This window comes from Helianthus annuus, chromosome 12 (genome assembly GCF_002127325.2).
Source record: "Helianthus annuus cultivar XRQ/B chromosome 12, HanXRQr2.0-SUNRISE, whole genome shotgun sequence".
Classification (NCBI taxonomy): Eukaryota; Viridiplantae; Streptophyta; class Magnoliopsida; order Asterales; family Asteraceae; genus Helianthus; species Helianthus annuus.
The window spans coordinates 74,728,290-74,752,789 of record NC_035444.2 but is presented as its reverse complement, the minus strand read 5'-3'; the positions used below and the strand labels follow the sequence as shown (position 1 = coordinate 74,752,789).

Genomic DNA, 24,500 nt, shown 5'->3' with positions numbered 1-24,500 from the left:
GGAAGCAATATTGGAAGCTAACTTTCCAAGCGAGAAGTTAGGTGTAACTGCTAATCAGTTAACACCTGGCAACAATGGGATCCTTAGATTAAATGGTAGAATATGGGTTCCTATTCATGGAGGACTTAGAGATGTAATCCTTCAGGAAGCTCATAACTCCAGATACTCAGTTCACCCTGGTGGTGACAAAATGTATCAAGATTTGAAAGCCAACTATTGGTGGATAGGTTTGAAGAAATCCATTGCCACACATGTAGCTAAATGTTTGACATGCGCTCAGATTAAAGCTGAACATCAAAAGCCGTCAGGATTGCTACAACAACCAGAACTTCCCACATGGAAGTGGGATATGGTAACCATGGATTTCATTACCAAGTTACCTAAAACAGGGCATGGAAATGATACGATATGGGTCATAGTTGACAGATTGACTAAGTCAGCACATTTCTTACCCATCAAGGAGACTCATAGCTCTGACAAGCTAGCTCAGTTGTATGTGGATGAGATTGTATCTCTCCACGGAGTGATAGTATTGATGTGTGTAAAATGCAACATATAAATTACATCAAATGAGGCATAAAACTAACCCTTTTTAAGTACTAATGTTGGAAAAAGTGTGTTTTTGTCTTCCTTTTGTATTTTCAGGATTAAATGAGCTCAAATTAACAAAAGAAGCAAAAAGATAGCTAAATCTAGCATAAATACAAGAAAAGGAACAAAAGTGGATTGCCCGACCCCTCAACAGCATCCTCCCAAGCAAAACAGAGAAGGCAGAAGACTAAACACGCCCGTGCTCAGCGAGCACGGGGCCGTGCCCAAGAAGCAGCAGAAAAGACAAACCTGTAGAAGCTTCTATTGCTCACCACGGGGCCGTGCCCAGTGAACACTGGGGCGTGCCCAAAGTACTGCAGGCGCATTAATTGTAATTGCGAATTACAATTAATGAGGAGAGATAATGTCAGACAGGCACGGGGCCGTGCCCAGCGGACATGGGGCCGTGCCCAGGCATCTGTTCAGCCTATAAATAGGAGTGCTTGGCTTCATTGCAACTCATCCCTTGCCATACCACCTCTCTCACACTTCATCCACCACCCACCACCATCACAACACCATCATCCACCACCATCATCCATTGTCCATCATAGAGTGTGTGAGTCATCTCGGGATCCAAGATTGATCGTAAGAGTTCTTGACAATCAAGGCCATGTTTGCCTAAGTCTCTTACATCACTTGGTGAAGACAAGTGTTTAGTATAATACTTTTTATTTTTAATCTTTTGCACTTTTTATTTGGTTTTGTATTAATGACTTTAATAACTAGTTTCTTATGTTGAAGGTGACTTTTCCTTATCGTTTGTCCGTGGTGTCTTGGCATTATTTTACTGTCTATATAAAATAAAAGATTTTCACCATTCATATCTCCACGATCTATATGGAGGTATGTTGGCTACCTGGTCGGGGGTTAAGGGAACGGTTTGGTAAGGGTCTTGCCCTTGTTCAGCGTTTAGAGGTCCTACAAGGGACCTGGGTCAAATTTAGTAGGATCTCCTTCAATACCCAAAGGTATTGGATGGCGGGGATCCCAACTCTTTGACCCCCTCATAAGTAAACTACTATTAATACTATAACCCGGCTATTTAGGACTGTATCCCTGCTGACTCAGACTACTTAGTCGAGGGTAACGTCACCTCCAAAAGAGGGGCCTACCATAATTTGCATTAATAACTTAATACATTATCTTTCAATAATCCGACCCTTTAGGATTGTATCCTTGCTGACTCAAACTACTGGGTTGAGGGTAACGTCGCCTTCAAAAGAGGGGCCTACTACAATAACTAAGATAATCTCTTAAACAAGTGCAAAAGTGCGAAAATAATCAAAGGTTATACTAATACACGAGTCGGATCCAAGTGATTCATCTTGTCTATCTGTTTTTATTTTTATTTTATTTTTCAGCATTTAGTTTTATTTTCTTAGTTAAAAAATCTTTTCTAACATTTTGATTTGATTAGACGTTGAGGATAAACCGGTACTAAAAGCTCTTGTGTCCTTGGACGACCTAGGTATCTTACCAACACTATACTACGTCCACGATGGGTGCACTTGCCCATATGTGTGTTTAGTGTTAGTAAATATCGTGTTTTATAAATTTAAAACTTGGCTAAAAAGTGTAAAAAGGGCTTAAAATATATATCTAAAATATATTACACTGCACACCCATCAGTATCTATTATATCTGATAGAGATACTAGATACACCTCACATTTTTGGAAAAGTCTTCAACAATCTCTAAGCACTCGTTTGAATTTTAGTACTGTTTGCATCCTCAAACGGATGGACAAAGTGAGCGTACAATTCAAACATTGGAAGACATGCTTCGTGCATGCGTTATGGATTTAGGTGGTAGCTGGGATGACCACCTACCTTTGATTGAGTTCTCCTATAATAATAGTTATCATAGAAGCATACAGGCTGTGCCTTTTGAGGCATTATATGGAAGGAAATGCAGAACGCCTGTTTGTTCGGCTGAAGTTGGAGAGACTTAGGTATCAGGACCTGAAATAGTCCTAGAGACAACGGACAAGATTGTCCAAATTCGTGATTGCCTAAAAGCTGCTAGAGATAGGCAGAAAAGCTACGCAGATAAGAGGGGAAAACCTCTAAAGTTTGAGGTAGGCGACAAAGTCTTACTAAAGGTATCACCCTGGAAAGGTGTGATGCACTTTGGTAAGAAAGGCAAGCTAAGCCCAAGATATATCGGACCGTTCGAGATCATTGAATGTGTCGGCAGTATAGCTTATAAGATAAACTTGCCTGAAGAGCTTAGTGGAATTCACAATGTGTTCCACATCTGTAACTTAAAGAAGTGTCTAGCTGATGAATCTCTAGCAATGTCTCATAAAGACGTACAGATTGATGAAAGCCTGAGGTTTGTAGAAAGACCTATATCGATTGAAGATCGACAGGTTAAAAAGCTCCGAAGGAAGCATGTACCGATAGTAAAAGTAAAATGGGATGCTCGTAGAGGCCACAAATATACGTGGGAGGTCGAGTCCATTATGCGACAAAAGTACCCTCAATTGTTTCAGTAAATCTCGGGGTCTAGATTTCTTTTAAGGGGGTGAGGATGTAACACCTCGTAGAAATCGTGCGCAATTATACGATGACTTGTGTCCTAAACTTTAACCGTATAACGGAATTAATTCAAAGGACTAAACTTGGCAACATTGAAATTTCGTATGCGAAGGGACTAAAAGTGTCAACATGCAAATTTATGCCTCTGAGTGACCTTTTACCAAACCCGAGACTTATTAGTGTTAAAACAAGCTCTCGGAAATGATAAATGGGAATATAAAAGTTGAGGGACTAAAGGTGTCAAGTTTGAAAGATTTCATATTTCTGATCAATCTCTTACAGACCGCAAGGGCCAAGGCTTACGGTCCGTAAGGACGGTACCTGGGCGATACAAATTTAAATCGGTTACGGACCGTAAGGGGTCAGGCTTACGGTCCGTGAAGCCTGTATCTGGGCAGAAAAATTTGGACAGCTGCAGGTTTTCACCTTAAACCGACTCAAACACTTAGAACTCGATACCAGGAGCTTGTTGATGGTTTCTAAAACCACTAAGGACACCTGTGATGATCCTAGACACTCCATAACACCTGGCTTGATCCTTGATCATCACTTCCAACTATAAATAGGTGTTCATATGCTCCATTTTTTTTGCTCACTTCACTCTAATCATCCTTCTCACTCTTGGTTGGAAATTCCTGATAAAGGAGACTCCCTCTAGTCTTAAAGATTCAAGCTAGGACACTTTAGTTCAGTTTTAGAGGGTTTATGGCCCAAAGTCAAAGTTGTCGTAAAATGACTTTGACCTTCGGTTAAAACCCAAATGGTCTAGCCATTGTTCGATGTGAATGTGGCTATGTGACCATAATTAAGTAGGTGTTAATCCCTCAAAAGGGCACCTCCTAATTTTCTCGTTTGCTTAGTTAATTGTCGGGTCAAACTAATTAATTAAAAAGTCAAATGGGTCAGATTTGTAAATAACAATCAAAATTGATAATGTAGGTATTATGAATCATATTTTGCCACTTAAATAACTTGGTAAATATTATTAGAACATGTTTAAGCATGTTCAACCCGACAATTCTGAGTCTAAGCCCGGTTCGCAACCGAAAGTCGCACCTCCATATTTTGCCACTTAAATAACTTGGTAAATATTATATATAGGAAGTACCAATGGCGTATCCACCATGTTTCGGGCACATCACTTCCGCCTCGTATTCGGTGTCATGTTACGTGTCGCATTTGCCAAACTTAACAACACACTCATCATCATCTTCACACACACGTAGATTAACAATATAGTTTCACACAGATTAGCGTTCAACATTTTCACCACAGTCCACAAAACAACGAAATCCCACATGGCACGTGCTACGAAACTTCGGCAACATGATGGAAGCACTTATATCAGTGACGTATCCACCATGCTTCAATCATGCCACGTCCGTCTCTTCATCGGTGTCATGCTTCGCCAATCATAGCATTAACTTTATCACTTTCACAAGACTTTCACATAGATTAACCAAATAGTTTCAACAACTCTACCACGAGTTCGTAGAACTACGAACTTCACTTAGCACGTGGTACGAAAGTTCTGTAACATGCCAGGAACACTTATATATATGAATTACCAGCTGCATATCCACCATGCTTCGGACATGCCACATCCGTCTCGTCTTCGGTGCTAGGCTACGTTTCGCATTTTTCCCCTCAAACCACACATACGCACTAGGGTACTCATAGATTACACAAGTAGTTTCACATAGTTTAGAGTTCAACATTCTCATCACCGGTCTGCAAACACTATGTTTCACATGGCACGTGGTACGAAAGTTGGTAACATGTCGGAAACACTGATGTATAGGAAGTACCAGCGGCGTATCCACCATGTTTCGTCCATGTTACTTCTTTCTCGTCTTTCTGTGCCATGTTACGTTTAGCGTTTTGTTACCACAATAACACATAGATTCATCAGATAGCTTCATATAGTATCATAGTCGATCACGATGCCCACATAGATTATCATGCCGAATTAAAGCTTCGTAAATTTAGTTTGATCTTGAGAGATTAGAGTTACCGTTTTAGATTGCGGATATACGTGCGATTTGTGTAAAAAGTCTCTAATAAATGAAGAACCAAGTTTAAAACCTCACATAAAATCGAGGTAACATAAAAGATAGGCTCATAAAACATAGGATTGTTCCGGGTAGAGGAACGGTGACTAACCAAAGTGATTCGAACCCCTTTCGAATTGTGGTAACGCGTCTTGACGGACTCAGAAAAATACATCATCGATGTTAGGCCTACGATATTCGTCCTTTTGGTCATTTCACGCCCCTAATTGATTGGGAATTTCGAGACTTTGGCAAGACATAAAATCAAAGAGTGGGATTAGTTATCAAGGTATGAGTTTCACCTCTATCTTGACAACATTGTACCTTAATAGCGTCGGTACTTATCGAAAGATAAGACCTACTAGAATATAATACGGAGATTTCCCATCAAGGTTCGGATGTCACTCCTGGCTTAAAGGTAAAATCTCGTGCAAAACACAAACACTAGTTAACAGTGTTTTCAAAGCATCCAAGTGTATATTGTGTCAGCCTTAGGAAAGGCATGTAAGTTTAACAGGAAACTCTGTTGCTAGGAAGCAGATACGGTAGAATGCATAAGTCTTAAACAACAGATAAGAGTCAAGATTCCTAGAACTATAGACTCGGGCAAGTATTCCTACTTATCCTAATTCCCTATAGTTATGGCTCTGATACCAATCTGTCACACCCCAACCGATGGCGAAAACATCGGGGCGCGGCACTAAGCATTCAGATTGCTCATGAGTTTCCATAACACTAGATATTTCGATATAGATTTAAATAGTTTCAAACATTGTCTAACAGCATCCACAAACCAAACACAAGTATCAAATACAAATAATCATAACATTGTTTCAAGTTTTCTAGATTAACTAGGCGTGTGTTTCTAGCAGCAACCTAGCTTGTTTCTTTGAATCCAGCATCCTATCAGCCTGCAGCATTTATTAAAATAGAGTCAATACAATAATGTACTGGCAAGTATACAAGTTTGAGTATATAGCATAATAGTTTAAAAAGACTCATATCCATCATGTAAACGATTAAAAAAAATAGTTTCAGCCATGCTAGTGTTCGCAGTCCAAGTGATAGCCCAAGTGTCCCGATGCATTTAACAACTTTCCCAAGAATCAAGGAAAGCAAATAGAATCCTCCTAACAATACCTCCGAGAATAATGGGGAGGTGCATCTTCATATAGCGCTACTATTGTTAAGGCGGAACTACACACAAGGATTAAACATTCACATAGCATAAAGAATCAAGAATCAAGAATCCGAAAGTATCAAGTTTCACATTTACTGAGGATAGAGTTAGATTCAAATAGTTTCAGGTTTCAAGTTTCATAGAATACATGTTGCATCCCAAAGGTTCAAAACAAAAAGGGATCGAGTATACTCACAGTGGGTGCTAAGTATCGGCACCTATAGATTAGATCAAAGGGTGCTCTGAACTAGCCAGATTATTGTTTAACAGATAAGTGTCGAGCAGAATAACGAGAATCGTGCAAAGTGTCGAATCAATCACTTGATCGGATGGCCATCCGGACGGATGGTCATCCGGTCGGATGAATTTGTGAGTTGTGACGGACCGCCATCCGATCGGACGATCATCCGGATGGATGGCCATTCGATCGAATGGTCATTTAATCCTAGTGTGTTTCCAAAATGTCAACTTTTTGAAGTGTTCATTGTAGCAAGATACCAAGTCATTCGATCGGATGTTCATCCGATCGGATGACCATTCGGTCGAATGACCCTTCGTGTCTAAGTTTCAAAGCTCAAAGTTTCTGATTCAAAAATAGTTCAAGTGTTGAAGGTTGTAAGGCACATGTCCTTCGATCGGATGGCAGTTCGATCGGACGACAGTCCGATCAGATAGCCATTGGACTGAAATGGTGTTGTTCCTTTTTGCAACCTTGTAAAGTTTCTAAATTTCGAGTTTAACGGTGACGACATGGTACGTACTGAAACAACGGAAAACACATCAAGGCTCATGTCTGATCGGATGGGAATCACCCCATCCAATCAGGTGTCTATTCTTGATGGTGTTCATGTCTGAATCCGTAATCCGGCCATCTTCTCCGGCGATAATCCATTTCTAAGCCGACTCCAGACTAATCATCAAGTCTATAGCCCGTTTAGGTCCGGATTCCACCGTTTCAAGTAAAAAGTTTAAGAAAGTTTGAAGGTAAACATGAAATTGACTAAAAAACCTTGATTTAGTAAAGATTTGGTGAAAAAGCACATGAAATCTCTCAGATCTAAGCTAAAGTTTGATGAAAATGACATCACACTACCATTTGTACAAACCTCCATGATGATGTCATCCTCAAGAGCTCGGATCTTAGTGATTTCATGGTGGAAAGTGTGATTTGGGGAAGAATCATGTAGAGAATAGCGCATAGATCGAAGTTGTACAAGAATCAAGTGTAAAACATACCGAAATCGCCGAGAAATGGAATAAAAGTTCACAAGAATGCGAGTGCGTGCGTTTGGATCGGAGGTGTCTATCACATCAGTGAGAAATGATGTGACAGGTCCTATTTATAGTGTCAGAGAGGAGATAAGGCGGTGTGGCAAACGGATCGGATGGCTGCTCGGTCGAATGGCCCTCCGATCGGATGGTCATCCGATCGGATGTCCATTCGGACAGTCCAACCCGTTTTGCAACTTTTCCGTCTTTGATTCGTTTTGCGAGTTAGATTAAGCATTGCGTTGCGTATTATTACGTAATATTATTATATAACAAGTTTATATCGTTAACACAAAAGTTTCCAAGCTTCCAAGTTTACACGAATGCCAAGTCTCCAGTCTCTCGTTCAAACAAGTCTCAAGTTTCACGAGTGTGAAGAGTCAAGCACCACGTATCAAGTATCAAGAATCAAGAATCAAGAATCTAGTTTCCAAGTATCAAGTATCTAGAATCAAGTATCAAGGATCACAGTATCAAGTATCGAGAATCAAGTGACTAGAGTTAAGTATCAAGAATCTAGTATTAAGAATCAAGTATCAACAAGATTCAAGTTTCTTAGCATAAAGATTCACAAGTCTCATAAGTGTCAAGTTTACATAGTATAGGGGTCAATATTGACAAAATCAAAAGTTTAGGGACGCATGGCGTTACACCCTACCCCAGGAGCGGGAGCCGCAGGACCAGTCAAGTGGTATCGGTGTTTATTAAATTGGCAGCGGAATTAAAACAACATGATCGTAGTTAGGAAATAATTTCAGAGTTTCAAAACACCAAACTTTTATAATAAACAAATGGGATAAAACCCATGTTTTATTCAGAATACATTTACAGGGATAAACCCTAATTATTGAAAACATAATCTTCTTTTTATTTAGGTAACTTTTATAGCCACTTTCTTTAAGCCTTAAGTGCTCCATAGCTGGCTTCTTATAGCTTCACATTAAGTTACCTGAAACGCGCTTTAAAAATATTTTATCAACAAGAAATACTAGCGAGTGCAGCCCAGTTTAATCAAAATAAGCTTTTATAACTTTACAGTATTGAGAGCGATTACAATGTTTATATCTACCAATATACTCATTCAGTATTTGTCATGTTGGCAGTTCCATGAGTGTGGTCATATTACTATTGGCTAACTCTTTATCTAATAGTAACGCTTGACTAGTAGTGTATACAAAATCCCACATACCGGCAACAATTTTAGAATACAAAGACTCAATCATTGTAAGTATAACTGAAAATATTTGAGGTTTTGTAAAACAGTTTGGTAGAAAAAGAGAATGACTCACATTTTAGACTTAGGTAATTCTATAGCTTCCTGTTGCTTTTCCTGAGTATTTTCTATTAAAAACATACAATGCACATGTGTTAGTAACATAACCCAAATCACATTAGCCATACAACACGAGGCATAACCCCAACGAACTGAGTCCGGCAGAGCCTCGACATGCGTTACGGGGCCCTAGATCAATCGGGTAGGGTAACGAATTAGTGATCGGGGTTAAAATACTTACAACGAGGCAGAGTTTCGTGTTTTAGGGGTATAATACTGAGCTATTACTTTGCTATTATAGAGGTTGAGAGAAGAAAGAAATTTTGAACGACCGAAACTAAGGCTGAAAGCCTCAATTTATAGTTGAGATCGGCACTGGCTCGCGCCTCGCGAGCCTCGGCCCTGGTCCTTTCGCGCCCCTCGAGAGACCCCTAGCTACGGTTACGGTGGCCTTCTCACCACTATAGACTTGACACGCGTTGGACACCTGTCGACAATGTGTGTCCGGCAAGCCAAGGCTCTCGCGCCCCGCGACTCGCACGGCCAAAGTGGTCGCGACCCGCGAGCAACCTAAAAACACTATTTTATTAAATTTTTATTAAAACTAAGGTTATACGGGTCTGCTTTAGCGTATACGGGGTATTTTAGGAGCGTTTTTCGAGGGTTGTTATACTGTGTACCCCTTTGTTTCTGGCTCTGGGTGCTTCTGTGTTACACAACTTATTTAATGATACACATTGGTCGTGTAAGTTAGTATATGTATCTGTATGAGAATATGTTATGTTTCTGATTACGTTATGATAAGTTATGTGTTATGTGTGCATCTGATTATGGTTCCGATCATGTATCGGATTATGTTTCTGATATGTTCAGTTTCTGATTATGGATTTTGGTCTAGTTATGTTCAGTATCTGATTCCGTTCTGTATTTGTTATATCTGTTTTGACTCAACATTTGTATCGGTTTTGTCTCGGTATCCGTCTTACTATTAGTTTCAGTATCAACTTAGAATCTGATGTCGTGTCATATGCTTAGTTTGTATCCGTCAGAATCTAGTTTCAGTATTCGTTCCCGTGTCTGTCTCGGGATTTGTTTTTAGAACTGTTTTTGCTTTCATAACTAGTTACAAAATTTTCATAAAGATTTAATTATTTTACTATTAAACTTAGGTTTTCTAAATTAACTTGTTTACTAAATATAAATTCTCAAAGTTATGAAAATAGTTATTTTGATTATATAATAACTTATGAAATTTAAATAATTAATAGATATTGATTTTGAATCTAAACATTTATTTAAAGATAACAATTTGAACAAGTCTAAATCTATTCTTTTAAAGATCGTGCGATTTTAAATGGTATTTAAAATGTTTCGACTTACGCCTTGTCTTTGTTTCTATATCAGTTTCCCATGTTGGTTTTTGAAATTTATAATTTGTATTTTGTTTAGAAATCCAGGTTATTCAATTTACTCTACTTTTTAAATATAAGATTTTCTAAGTTAGAAAATTAGTTATCTTTGTGTAATAATGATTTGCTATTAAATATGATAAATTATTATATCTTGATAAAACTCGAATGTTCAATATAACAAAATAGTTTTGCCAAGTACCTCATATTAAAAACATTAGCATTGTTGAATGATGTTTAAAATAAATCCGTTTATACAAGAAAATGGTTTTAGTCATGATGGTTAACAATGTATCGGTCTCTACATCGGTTTTGTTTAGTATCAGTTATGTATATGATTGACTTTTGTTTCCGTATCAGTGTACGTTACAGTTTCATATCGGTTCGTGTATCAGTTTTTGTATCAGTCTTGTGTCTGCATCTGTTTTCAATACCCGTGTCAGTAATTGTTTCGATTCAGTTCCGTTAAGTTATATTTTGTTTTCTTTTTGTGTTTGTCTTATTTGTTTTTTAGGTAATCTGGGAAATTCGGGGAATCAGTGTGGAGCGTTAAAAGAAGTTGAAGATCAGGATTATTTGTTTGTCTTTGTAACGTAATAAAATGCAATTAGGATCTTTTATGGATTGATTTTGGTTTTAATATCTGTAAGAGTGACACGTCAAACCTTACGGGGTTTGGATGTTACAAAAAGGCTAAGTGCAAAGCTTGTTGCACGTTTTCCTTATATTTGAATGTATTAATTGTTTGAGAGGGTATAAAATTCATGACTAAAAATGTCTTTAAAAAAATTAAAAGCCAAGTCATTTCTTGTTTTGGATGATACCCAACAAGTCAAATTGATGCCACAAGTTTTAGAATAGAAGAAAAGTAGATCTTTTTATGGAAGCGTGATTAGCATAAATATATATGAGTCAAGTTCAATCCTCACTAATGCCACATTTGGCGAATAAAGGCAATGAAAGCTAGTTCTCCCTGATCCTAGGTCAAGAGTTCGAGCCTGAGCCACCCCGGGTTTTAGTCCACCATGCGTTACGCCAGAGAGATTCTCTCTTGTGGCGGCGCAAGCCCCTGCAACTGGCAGTGGGTGATATGGTTTCCCGGGGAACGCTGTTAGCCAAACTTTGATGCCATCGTGGACCAGGTTAAGACAACATAGTATGACCAGAGTAAGATTAGAACCTTTTGTTTATGAGGGTGTGAGATCTCTCTCACAATAAGCTAAATATTCTTACCGTACAGAAAATAATATATATGAGTCGGATCTATTTGACTAAAATAAATTTTATGACATTGGTTTGACATTTTTAAGGTTTTCTAGATGGAAGCATCCTCCCAGAGACTCAAAGAAAATTTTGCTTTCTTTTTTTGTAGAAGTGTGTAGAAGAGTACGATGACAAACCAGTTGAACTAGTGCCTGAGAGTTTCCCTTCAACATTCTTCTATTTAAAGGCACCGGATTTCTTTCCCAGTTAATAGCATTAAACTTATTACAAGTATCTACTAGCTTAGCAACCAAAACCATGGCAAATATCCCTCAAAGGTAACCTATTAACCATTTATTAAATTATGCACTCACAAGATCAAACAGACACAATGTAATGGTTGTTTGATGTACAAAATCTTATATAAATCATTATTGTGTTATTATTTTTGTAAAAGTTTCATATAAGAAAAGGGTTTAAGTTATGTTGGTGATAATTAGATTGAGGCTAAAAGGAGTTTTAACATTTTTCAACCAATTTTGTACATGTATCAGTTCGTTAATTGGGTTATATGTTCCTCTTCATCAATGAAATGGACGCATGGTGCAAATAAATTTTTGTAAGATGGAGTTTCATTCTCGAAGATACAGACCGCTTAACATACAAGACCACCTTATCGTGTGAGGCGTGCGCAAGCATCTCAAACGCACATCTGACCTACCCTGGACCTTCAATTGAACGCGGTGGCATAATAGTAATTGACTTAGACATAATTACGTACGTTATTGCATAATTACGTAGAGTATAATGCATAATTACGCACGTTATTGCATGATTACACATGGGTTGTGTTAAACCCTACTTACGCACGTTATTTGCATAATTATGTACGTTATAATTATAATTCATAATTACGCACGTTATAAAAAATCAAAATCCTCATGCCACCAAACATGAAAATTACGCATGTTAAACTCAAAATTACGCATGAGTTGTTTCAAAACCCTATTACGCATGTTATATACATAACCACCCACGAAGCGTCTCAATCTCCTGCTCGTGTATGTATCTTCGCACGATAAGATACTATTGTGTTCTACACTTTCTCTATATATTTAATTTATGGTGAAAATAAATTTACCTAAATGAAATTATTAATAATAAACTTATACTAGAGACTTGATAATTGATAACGTTGGTGTTTATACTACTCATAACGAGTAAATCATGAATGAGTAAAAGAATTACTAACAATTTACCTTCAGGTTGGCGATGAAAGTAGCATTTATCACAGGCGGAGCTCAAGGGATTGGAGAGAAAACCGCAAGGCTATTCGTTAAACATGGAGCCAAAGTCGTCATTGCTGATATCCAAGATGAATTAGGCCAATCTGTGTGTGAAGATATCGGCCTTGACAAGGCTACTTTTGTTCACTGTGACGTGACAATTGAATCAGAAGTTGAAAATGCCATAAATATGACACTTGCCAAATATGGTAAGTTGGACATAATGATCAATAATGCAGCCATAGTGGGTGACTTAAAGCCCAATATTCTGGATAACGATCAATCCGCTTTTGAACGTGTAATGAGGGTGAATGTAACCGGTGTGTTCTTAGGAACTAAGCATGCAGCTAGAGCCATGATCCCGGCTCGTAGTGGCAACATCATTATGATGGGAAGTACTTCAGGTAGCATTGGAGGGATTATTTCTCATGCTTATTCGAGTTCAAAACATGCGATCGTGGGTCTCACCAAGAACACCGCAGCGGAACTTGGCCAATATGGGATTCGTGTTAATTGCTTATCGCCTCACCTTACTCCTTCACCATTAGCCACTAATTTGATAAATGATCATCCTGAAAAATACTCAAAAGTTTATTCAAACCTCAAAGGGGTAGCTTTTAGCCAAGACGATGTTGCGGAAGCCGCTCTATTTCTCGCTAGCGATGAGGCTAGGTATATGAGTGGGCATAATTTGCTACTTGATGGAGGGTTTACGGTGATTAATCCGACTTTTGGTCTATTTGCACGAGCTTCCCCTATAGAATAACTCTAGTGTTTAGTTAAAATATGATGAGTGTGCTTAAGCTACTTGTGTAATATATAATGTTTCTTCTTGTAAGGTCAATCTTAAAGAATAAGAGTAACTCATTTGTCCTAAAAGTCACTGTGTTATGTTCTTTTAGATATTTTTTTCCCTGAAGTTGAAATTAGGGTAAATTACAATTGTCATCCTTTTATGTTTATATCGAATTGCAGTTGATAGTTTTTGACTTCAATAATTATAGTCACAATCTTTTATTTGGAAAAATCATTACACCCTACGTCCTTTAGCTTTTACCTGATTAAAATTTTCAGTTAGGTCTAATCAGTTAAGGACACTTTAATCTCTTACATTTTCCATTCTTTCTCTTTCTCTTTCCCTTTCTTATTCACCATCACCACCCTCATCATAACCACCACCACCCCTCTCTCACTCCAACCCACCTCTCTCTCTCTCTAACCAACCCCCACCCCTATCACTATCACTACCACCACCAAATCCGCCGCCACCACCACCACCAAATCCGCCGTTACGACCACCAAATTCGCCACACCATAGCCTCCATCTAACTCGTGACCTAAACACATAAAATAAATTCTATTACCCCCCCCCCCCCCCCCCCCCCCCCGCCCCCCCTTCTTTAGTTCTATTTCTCCAACCAACCCCCACCCCAACCACCACCAAATCCGCCGCCACCAACACCAAATCCATAAGAAAATGGAAAGGGATTTCTACCTCTGCTACTTTCCGATGCACCCAACTCCAAGTTGTCATATATCTTTAACCTACAATTTAATTCTAATCTGGTGCATAACAGAGGTATTAAAGCCGCCGATTCTAATTAAATTTTGGGGTGGAATTCACAACTCTCTTTAACAATTAAAGTCATTGTTGGATGGATTTGCACCAATCAAGTTTGAGGGGGGTAATGTTCTTGGCAAACTTCAGATAACATGGCGTACAAATATGGGTGAAACTGGCCGCATGCAAATTTCATTTTGAAGAAGCTTTAGATTTATTGATTTTAAGTTTCATTAATTAGACCATCTGAAAGATAAAAATTCTTACAAAATATTTTGACAAAATTATAGAAAACATCCTTTATGTTTGCCCTAAACTGCACTTTATACCTTTCACTATGAAATCGGCAAAATTCAACCTTTAACACAAACACCGTTAAATTTTTCAGGTTAACTCCCCCTACATGCTTTGCATGTGAGGGTATTTTGGTCTTTCTAAATCCTTATTTAATTTGTATTTTTTTAAACCACAAAACCAAGATCATTAACAATCACACCTTTATCTCATTGTCTTCATCAATAACCACCAAAAGTCAAAAGACCATGCTCTGTTTCGTGCTCAATTTGACGGAGAAATTGATCATGTAATCACAACAACAATTACCAAACATTATCTCCTATACTTATTACAACAGAAAGTATTATGTTCTAATCTACTAATAGCTAATTCATTAAAACAAAAATATAAGATTACTGCAACATATACTCTAATCTAAATACTTAATCTCATCTAACTACTGCAACATATCCAAACACTACATCAAAAACCAAAACATAGTACAAATACACAAATTACAAACAAACTACCTTCAAAACAACTTCCACAGCATCCGATATAAAATAGAACCATCCGTCGGACTCCTGCACCGTCATAACCGCCGATTCTCCACTACTAGTACCAGCAGCATCCACTAGCGATTGCAGCAATATCAACCGAAACACCGTCAAGAGACGAAACCGGAGATAATCCGTTGAAACTGAAGTTGATTTTGGTAGATATAAGCTTCATTCTCTGAGAAATAAGTCCCTGACGACGAGATAGTGACGGAAAAAATTTTTGAGCTCACATGTTCATGTGTCGCCAGCTGAGGTGCAGGGGAATCCAGTTTCCCATCTTGGACAAAATCACTCAGGTTGAGATTAACCACCACTTTGTTACACACAATTGAAGGCGACGTGGAATTGGGAGAAACCGCATCCTTTTCTTGCAAAGTGAAGGGAGGATTAGGGTTCGCAGCTACCTCTTGAAGGCTGGAGTTGGTCAGAGGAGGGAAAATAGCGGTGTTAGAAAGGTAGGGAGGATAGGGGGCTTAGATGGTGGTTGATTACCAGCAAATGATGGTTTCATGAACGAATTTGAGGGGTAAACGGCTGGAGAAGAAGGCCGGCTAGAGAGAAAATGACAGAGACAGACAGAGGGGGTAGAGAGTGAGAGAGAGAGAACTATTAGGTAGCGTTCGTTTCATGGAATGGAATGGAATGGAATTAGGAAGTTTTTCTTTGTAAAATTGATCTTGGTTGGGGGAGGAAGGAATTTGAAATCCCATGAATTTCTTTAATCAATGAAATTTGTGACCTATTTCAACATTCCTTAGAAATCCTTCACTCAAATGAAGGAATGGAATGGAATGTTGAAATAGTCACAAATTTCATTGATTAAAGAAAATCATGGGATTTCAAATTCCTTCCTCCCCCAACCAAGATCAATTTTACAAAGAAAAACTTCCTAATTCCATTCCATTCCATTCCATGAAACGAACGCTACCTTAATATATATATTTTTTATTTATAACAAGGATCTGAAATCACAATAATACCCTCACATGTAAAGTATGTGAGGGGTGTTTAACTGAGTTTTTAGACGACGTTAGTGATAAAGGTTGAATCTGTAGCAAAACATGAACGTAAAGGTTGGTTTTTGCCGATTTCATGTTGAAAGATACGAAGTGCAGTTTGGGTATAACATAAAGGTTGTTTTCTGCAATTTTGTTAAATATTTTTCTACATCATCTTAGCATTCACTCTCTTTCTTCTTTCTCTCTAAACTTCATTCTCTCTTTACAAAACATTTATACCCCCTCTATACTCTTTCTCTCTCCCAACTCATCATATGTGTCAAAATTGCACCTCAAATGCATTGCATTTGGTTTGGTCTTACGACATTAGGGAGTAAATTTTTGGAACTAAAGCGTTTGAAATATTTAGCAATGTTTACGGACTATCGAGTTAATGACGGAAGACGATGATCAATTAATTTTGAAATATTTAGTGGCACTGTGGCAGAGCTTGAACAAAAACTCTGTAAAATCCAAATCGACGGGGGCTAGACTCTTAAAAATTCAATATTTTAAACTAGAAAAAAAATAGAGAATTTTTAGTAAAATTAACACTCCTTGTGAAAAATTGGTGGAGAATGGGCACCCCGGACCCTAATAAAGGTTCGCCAATGTGTGTATATGTAACTAGTGAAATGCACAAAACATGAGATAACGCATAAACAATAAAGTTACATACACAAATTTGCAAGTTACAAAGTTTCATTATGTTTCGGTACAGTTTCGGTATGGATAGTGAAAAAAGTATAAAAAAATATCGAAACCAACTCGTATCGAAACCATATAAATGAATACGAGTACCTTTTCTTGATGTTGTTCATGCGATACCGGCCCACTGAAAAGTTATTGAATAATATCAAAACCAACTTGTATCCAAAAAAAACTGTAAAAATGAATGAATACACGTATGCTATCAGCTCGGTAAAAAATATGTGTATTACAAAATAAAAAAAGGTTATTTATGACTATAGTTTAATTACACAAAACATGTAGCCAAAACGTAAAGTCGTGATATACCCAAAATAACATTGACAAGTGTCTTACAACTCACATGGTTTAATTTCTTCACGTACATATGACAACATCCGTCGATGAAGTTATCAATTGCCGATAACTTTTATACTTGTTCCATGGGAAAACTAAGGGCTCGTTTGGTTCACGGAAAGTTTTTGTAGGAATTGGAATTCAAGAAAGGAATTGGAATTTGAATGAACTGGATTGAATTCTTTTGTATTTTTATATCATGTTTGGTTTGCAAATTTATAACAAGAAAGGAATTGGAATTTGTATGAAGTGGAATATATTCGTTTGTATTTTTATATCAACTTTGGTTTGCAAATTTATAAAAGACAATGGAGTGTTAAAAATTTAAAGGACATGAATATCCTTGATTGACCTTCCTTATTTAAGATGTGAGGGTTATTTGGTAATTATATAACATTCCAAAGGAATGTTTGAAATTCCATTAAATGAAGAAGGAAAGTTGAATCTTGTGATTAAAGGGATTTGGAGGAAAACATTCCAATTCCATTTTCTTATAATACAAACCAAACATTATTGATTAAATCTTCTAAATTATGGCACGTAGATAACAAGAAGAGTTACTTAAACTCATGCTCCATGAAAAGTTTTATGCATCCGTATAATGGGAATCAAAAATAATTCCCCGCCGAGGTCACTTCCCGTTGACGAGTTCCTAGTGCACACTTATAACTGATTCCAGTTGATAAGACCTGTTTCTCAATTACTGTTGACGAGTTATTTCTGATGACCACAACATGAGTTAATGTTGTTTGGTATCTTGTAAGACCCAAAGTTAATTCACATAAAGTTTATATATATATATATATATATATATATATATATATATATATATATATATTCCTAATGCAAATACAAGACCAAGACCATACACCATTGTATGTTAATTAAAATTTCATAAGTATTTAAAAGTAAAGCATCACTACATGTTAGCGATGTTTGGTTTTAAAAAAAAACGACTAAACAAGATGCGGAAGCTTGATCTTAGATTGTGTTCGGTTCTTCACTATGCGTGATCATCATCCTCTGTGACTTCATAACAACCACCGATATTTTAAAATCATCAAGAATGTTAGTTATACGGAGTTTATAACGTATCTAAATAAGTCCGAATGCCAAAACAAATTAAACAAACATTATTGTTAAACAACCCGCTGTAAGTTACGGCCTTACTGCTGTAGCTTACGGCACATGTTCTCTGGTTTGTCCAGCATACTCTCGTCGTAGCCTACGGCACTCTGCCGTAGGTTACGGCACATGTGAGCTACAGATTTCCAGAATTACCCTTTTGTTTACAAAAAGTTTCATAACTTCTCAAATTTTTGTCCGTTTTGGCTCAAACATGTTTCTAAATGACCATAAAGCATTTGGCTACGTAATTCAAAATCCTCAACCCGGATTCTTAACTTTTATTAAATATGCCACTGTTGTCCGGTTTATGCGCATAATTATTTGACCCATTTCACCTATCAAAACATTTAACCTATATTTTCCACACCTAATGGTAAGGGTTAATTCCTTACGACTTTACCCATTGTCCGGGCTTACTAAACTTGCATTTTAGGCTCCCATTACCTGGTTTTCGTTCACACTTTTTTGACCCATTTGGCTATCTTTGACCAACTTAAATTTTACTTTAATTTACCTCGAGGAATTCACATCCTCTGTATTTTGACTCATTCCTTGGGTTCACCATATTATAATCCGCGTTCCCGTTACTCGGTTTACGCTATTCGACCCGTTAGACGTTCAAGTTCATAAACTTGAATCATATACATTCCTTTCATGGAATTATTCATTTTTCGTCTACAACCCATTTACCCGGGTTCGTCACTTCGTGCTTCACGTGCCCATTACCGGTTTACGTTTACACCTAACTTCACCCGTTACCCGGATTCATTAAAATTCAATATTTTACTCTCCCTTTACCCGGTTTGTGTCTTATGTTATTTTGACCCGTTTGGTTTGTTCGTGTGAAATCCATCACTTGTGAACAAACCAAACTTCATGGATATCATTTTCTCAACTATATTATCAAACAAATCATGCCTTTTAAACAAGGAATAACTACGAAACGTATAGTCACGTACCTTAAAGTTTTCCTTTCAAGGGAGTGTCCGCCCAGGTTTGACCTTCCGAAGCTCCACTCGAGTTGCCTAATAGTGCAACCCAACTATCTTTAGAACCTAATTGTTCACATCCATGGCATGTAAATTTGCCAATAATTCAACTTTAGGTTCTTGATGTGCATAAAATACAACATATAAATTATATCAAATACGGCATAAAATCAACCCTTTTTCAGTACTAATGATGGAAAAAGCTTGTTTCTTTGTTCCTTTTTAATTTACAGGGTCAAAAGAGCTTAAACGCACAAAAGGAATGAAAACCAAGAAGATGGCAAAATCAGAAGACCTGACACGGGGCGGTGCCCACCAGGGACAGGCCGTGTCCAAGACCAGATTCTCTGCAGAAAAAAGACAACAACAAAGGATAAACTAGACAACCAACATGGGGTCGTGCTAAGGCAACACGGGGCCGTGCTAAGGCAACGCGGGGCGTGGTTAACTCTAAAATTCGCAGAATCTAAGATAGTACAACAAGTACATTGGCCAAGGGCCATGCCGTTGACACACGGGGCCGTGTTAGTACAAGACCTTGACACTGCAGTTAATGAGGAAGAGAGAGAGAGAGATGGCCACGGGGCCGTGCCAGGTGGGCCCGGGCCGTGTTGAGCGTCTGTCTTTAGCTATAAATAGAGGCGCTTAGTTCCATTCCAATCCATCCCTTGGCAAACCACTTCTCTCACACTTGCCACCACTCCACCACCACTACAACACCATCATCCACCATAATCATCCATCTTCCATCATTTAGAGTGTGTAGTAGTCTTGGTATCCAAGATCGATCATAAGAGTTCTTATCAAACAAAGGCCATGCTTGGCTAAACGCTTACATCACTTGGTGAAGACAAATCTTTTATGTATTTCTTTTGATTTCCAATCTTTGGCTCCTTTTTATTTGGGTATGTATTAATGACTTTAATAACTAGTTATTTATATTGAAGGCAAATTTATCTACCCATTCTTCATATGTCGTTGATTAACATATTTGTGTCTTTACGGTCTATATAAAGCGCGTTAACTACTTGGGAGGGGGTTAGAAGGGTGGTTGGGTAATTTATGTCTCGTTCGGTGTATAGATCCTGCGAGAACCTGGTTCAAGCTTAGTATTACTTCTCGAGATTGGGCAGGAATGACAACCCCAGAAGTAAGTAAGAAACCGCTTGAATCCGTTATTTATAAACTACTATTATAACTTTAAACCAACCCTGCGAGGACTGTATCTCGGTTGACTCAGACCAAAGGATTGAGGGTAACACTGCCTAGAAGGGGGCCTACCACTTTTTCCATTAATAACTTACTTAATTATCTTTCAATAATCCGACCTTGCGGGACTGTATCCCTGCTGACTCAGACCAATAGGTTGAGGGTAACGCTTCCTAGAAGGGGGCCTACTACTATAACTTAAAGATAATTTCTTAAAATTCCCAAAGTGTGGAAATCATTAAAGGATACATAAAAGAGGAGTTGAAACCAAGTGATTCCTTCTTGTCTATCTGTTTTTCCTTTTATATTTTTTTGTTATCTTTTTTATAACTTTAAAACCTTTTTATCAAAGTTTGATTAGATTAGACGTTAACGATAAGCTGGTATTAAAAGCTCTTTTGTCCTTGACGACCTCGGTATCTTGCCATCATTATACTACGTCCGCGATGGGTGCACTTGCCCTAATGCGTGTGTAGAGTGATAGTATTATTTCGTGTTTTATAAATTTAAAACTTGAATTGGCGAGTAAAAAGAGCTAAAATATACATTAAAAACATATACACCCACACGCACGTCAGTTCTTATCAGTGTATTTCATTCATTATCATTAACCGACATTTCATTCAAGCGTTTAATCATACACCTCGTGGGCATGAATTTAAAGCCTTTCATCTATTCAAGTTTACTAACCTTCATACTTCAATTTCTTAACATTATGAACATGTTTTCTGTCACGACCCCCGATCCCAAATCCCCGGGAACGGGCGGCCGCGAGCCAGTTTTGGTGGTATCGCGTTATTTATTCAATTTGGCAGCGGAAATTTTCATCAGGACCGTAGTTAGGAAATATTTTATCAGAGTAAACCACCACATTTTATAACATTAAACACATGGGTAAAACCCAAGTTTTCAGTACACATAATTTCATAGGAATAAATCCTAATTTTATTTCAGAAAATCATCTATTTCTTTTAGGTAACTTTTATTGCCACTTCTCCAAGCCTTCAGTGCTGTCCAGCTGGCTTCTATTTGGCTTTCACATTTTGTTACCTGAAACGCGTTTTAAAAACATTTTGTCAGTGGGAAATACTGGTGAGTGAATCCCAGTTTAATCAGGTTTAAATAAAAAGTCGCATTGAACAGTATTGAGGGCGCATCCACAATTATATTTATTTCAAAGTTATATCAATTACCACTAGCAGAACCTCGTTATTTAGGGGGGTATAATACCCGACTATAATGCCTCTAATTCAGAAAGTGAGATTTAAGATTGAATTGTGAGCGACGGAAACTGAAAGCCCGAGCTCCCATTATATAGGAGCTGATTTTGGGTTTCTCGCGGCCCGCGTAAAGGATAAGCGGGACTTACACGGCCCGTGTCAATGTTCGGTCAAAGGGTAGCTTGTTCGGATCACCACTAGGCTTGACACGATGCTGACACGTGTCATCACCAGGCTGCGCCACATTCTAAGGCTCTCGCGGCCCGCATTAACTTAATGGAGGTCTTACGCGGCCCGCATAAACTTAAGAAGTCAAACGGAGTCAAGTGCTGGTCCTTATACCGCCCGCGTAAAAGCTTGGGGTGGGTCTACGCGGCCCGCCTCAGCTCAATATTTATTGTTTTTAATTTATTTTATATGTTATGATCTATTTCGAGCTCGGTTTTCACATACGGGGTGTAATATAAGACATATTGGGACATTTTAACATATACTAGGGTGTCGGAATTATTATGAGGGTGTTGGTTTTACCGAGAGTTGTTACATCCTCCCCACCTTGTTTTAGAGCTTGTCCTCGAGATCTACTGGAACAAGTGCGGATATTTCTTTTGCATTTCTGATTCAAGCTCCCATGTATACTCAGGTCCTCTTTTGGAGTCCCATTTCACTTTGACTAGAACTAACCTTTTATGCTTGAGATTCTTAACTTTCTTATCTTCAATCTGTAGAGGCTTCTCTACAAACTTGAGTTGTTCATTTACCTCTATATCCTTAAGAGGTACTACGAGTGATTCATCGGCTAGGCACTTTTTGAGATTAGATACATGAAATACATCATGTATTCCTGCCATTTCCTCTGGCAGTTGTAGCTGATAGGCTACATGTCCTATTCTTTTAATAATCTTAAAAGGTCCAACATACCTGGGACTTAGCTTTCCCCTTTTTATGAATCTTACCACTCCTTTCCAAGGAGAGACTTTTAATAATACGTTGTCACCTACTTGGAATTCTAACGGCTCACGTCTGTTATCAGCGTAGCTCTTCTGTCGATCACGTGCTGCTTTCAGTCGTTCCTTGACTTGCATAATCTTATCAGTGGTTTCTTGTACTATCTCAGGTCCAGATAGTTGCTTTTCCCCAATTTCTGCCCAACAGACCGGGGTTCTGCACTTTCGTCCATAAAGTGCTTCGAATGGTGCAGCATTGATACTTGTGTGATAACTGTTATTGTAAGAAAATTCTATTAAAGGTAAGTGATCATCCCAATTACCTCCGAAATCAATTACACAAGCTCTAAGCATGTCTTCCATTGTCTGAATTGTCCTTTCACTTTGTCCGTCCGTTTGAGGATGGTAAGCTGTGCTTAGTTTTAATTTAGTTCCCATTGCCTTTTGGAAACTTGACCAAAAATGAGATGTAAATCGACTATCTCTATCAGAAACAATTGATAAAGGAATGCCATGTAAAGAAACAATTTCATTTACATACAATTTAGCTAATTGTTCCATACTAATTGTTTCCTTCATTGGTAGGAAATGAGCTGACTTGGTTAGCCTATCTACAATCACCCAGAGTGTATCATTACCTTTTCTTGTTTTGGGTAATTTAGTAACAAAATCCATTGTTATCAATTCCCATTTCCAAACTGGCATTTCTAATTGTTGTAATAAAGCTGAGGGTTTCTTGTGTTCGGCTTTAACTTGTGAGCAAGTTAAACATTTAGAAACATAAGCTGCTATATCCTTTTTCATTCCTATCCACCAGAAATTTTTCCTTAAATCCTGGTACATTTTATCATTTCCTGGATGCATCGTATATTTAGATTTATGAGCTTCTTTTAATACGCGATGACGCAAATCTCCTAGTTTAGGTATCCACATTCTCTTTTTATGGAATCTCCAAATTCTATCTGTTCCTTGTTCTAATTCCTTAATCATTCCTTTTAATTTTTCAGTATCTTCCTTGATTACTGATTCTTGAACTTTTCTAATCTGATCGTTTAAATCTACTTGTAGATTTAATTTAAGAGAACGTACCCTTTTTGGCTTTTCATGATACTTCCGACTTAAAGCATCAACCACTACATTAGCTTTCCCTGCATGATACTGGATATCACAATCATAATCACTAAGCATTTCCATCTAGCGTCTTTGTCTCATATTTAACTCTTTTTGCCCGAAAACATATCTTAAACTCTTATGATCTGTGAATACGGTAAACTTACTACCATAAAGATAATGTCTCCAAATCTTAAGGGCAAAAATTATAGCTCCTAATTCAAAATCATGGGTTGAATAATTTTCTTCATGAGTCTTAAGCTATCTAGAGGCGTAAGCTATAACCTTTTGACGTTGCATCAACACACATCCGTAACCTAACTTAGAAGCGTCACAATAGATTACAAAATCTCCAGTTCCTTCTGGTAATGCTAATATGGGTGTGTGGGTCAATCTTTGCTTAAGGATTCTAAATGCTTCTTCTTGTTTTGGTCCCCATTCAAACTTAACAGATTTACAGGTTAACTTGGTTAAAGGAATGGCTATTCTAGAAAAATCTTGAATAAATCTTCTATAATAACCGGCCAATCCTAAGAAACTTCTAACCTCTGTTGGTGACTCAGGGGTTTTCCATTTAGTAATTGCCTCGATCTTTGTTGGATCCACATGGATTCCTTCATGATTAACTAAATGTCCAAGAAATTGTACCTGTT

The 24,500-nt window shown here is 37.8% G+C and overlaps 1 protein-coding gene across 2 annotated transcripts; it reads left to right on the top strand.

The window, feature by feature from the left end:
• Positions 1–11,656: 11,656 nt before the first annotated feature.
• On the top strand, positions 11,657–13,684 carry LOC110895291 (secoisolariciresinol dehydrogenase). Of its 2 annotated transcripts, XM_022142580.2 has the most exons (3): positions 11,702–11,857; positions 12,074–12,296; positions 12,785–13,684. In XM_022142580.2, the coding sequence occupies exon 3, from the start codon at positions 12,792–12,794 to the stop codon at positions 13,569–13,571; it is 780 nt and encodes a 259-aa protein (XP_021998272.1). In that variant the 5' UTR covers positions 11,702–11,857; positions 12,074–12,296; positions 12,785–12,791; the 3' UTR covers positions 13,572–13,684. The 2 variants fall into 2 exon arrangements, with proteins under 2 accessions (XP_021998271.1, XP_021998272.1); XM_022142579.2 differs by lacking the exon at positions 12,074–12,296 and having other exon boundaries at positions 11,657–11,857.
• The last annotated feature ends 10,816 nt before the right edge of the window (positions 13,685–24,500 follow it).

Excerpts from the sequence above, each read along its gene's own strand:
- LOC110895291 (XM_022142579.2), top strand. The coding sequence starts at position 11,838 with ATGGCAAATATCCCTCAAAG. Across the intron at positions 11,858-12,784 it reads ATGGCAAATATCCCTCAAAG|GTTGGCGATGAAAGTAGCAT; the intron begins GTAACCTATTAA and ends ATTTACCTTCAG.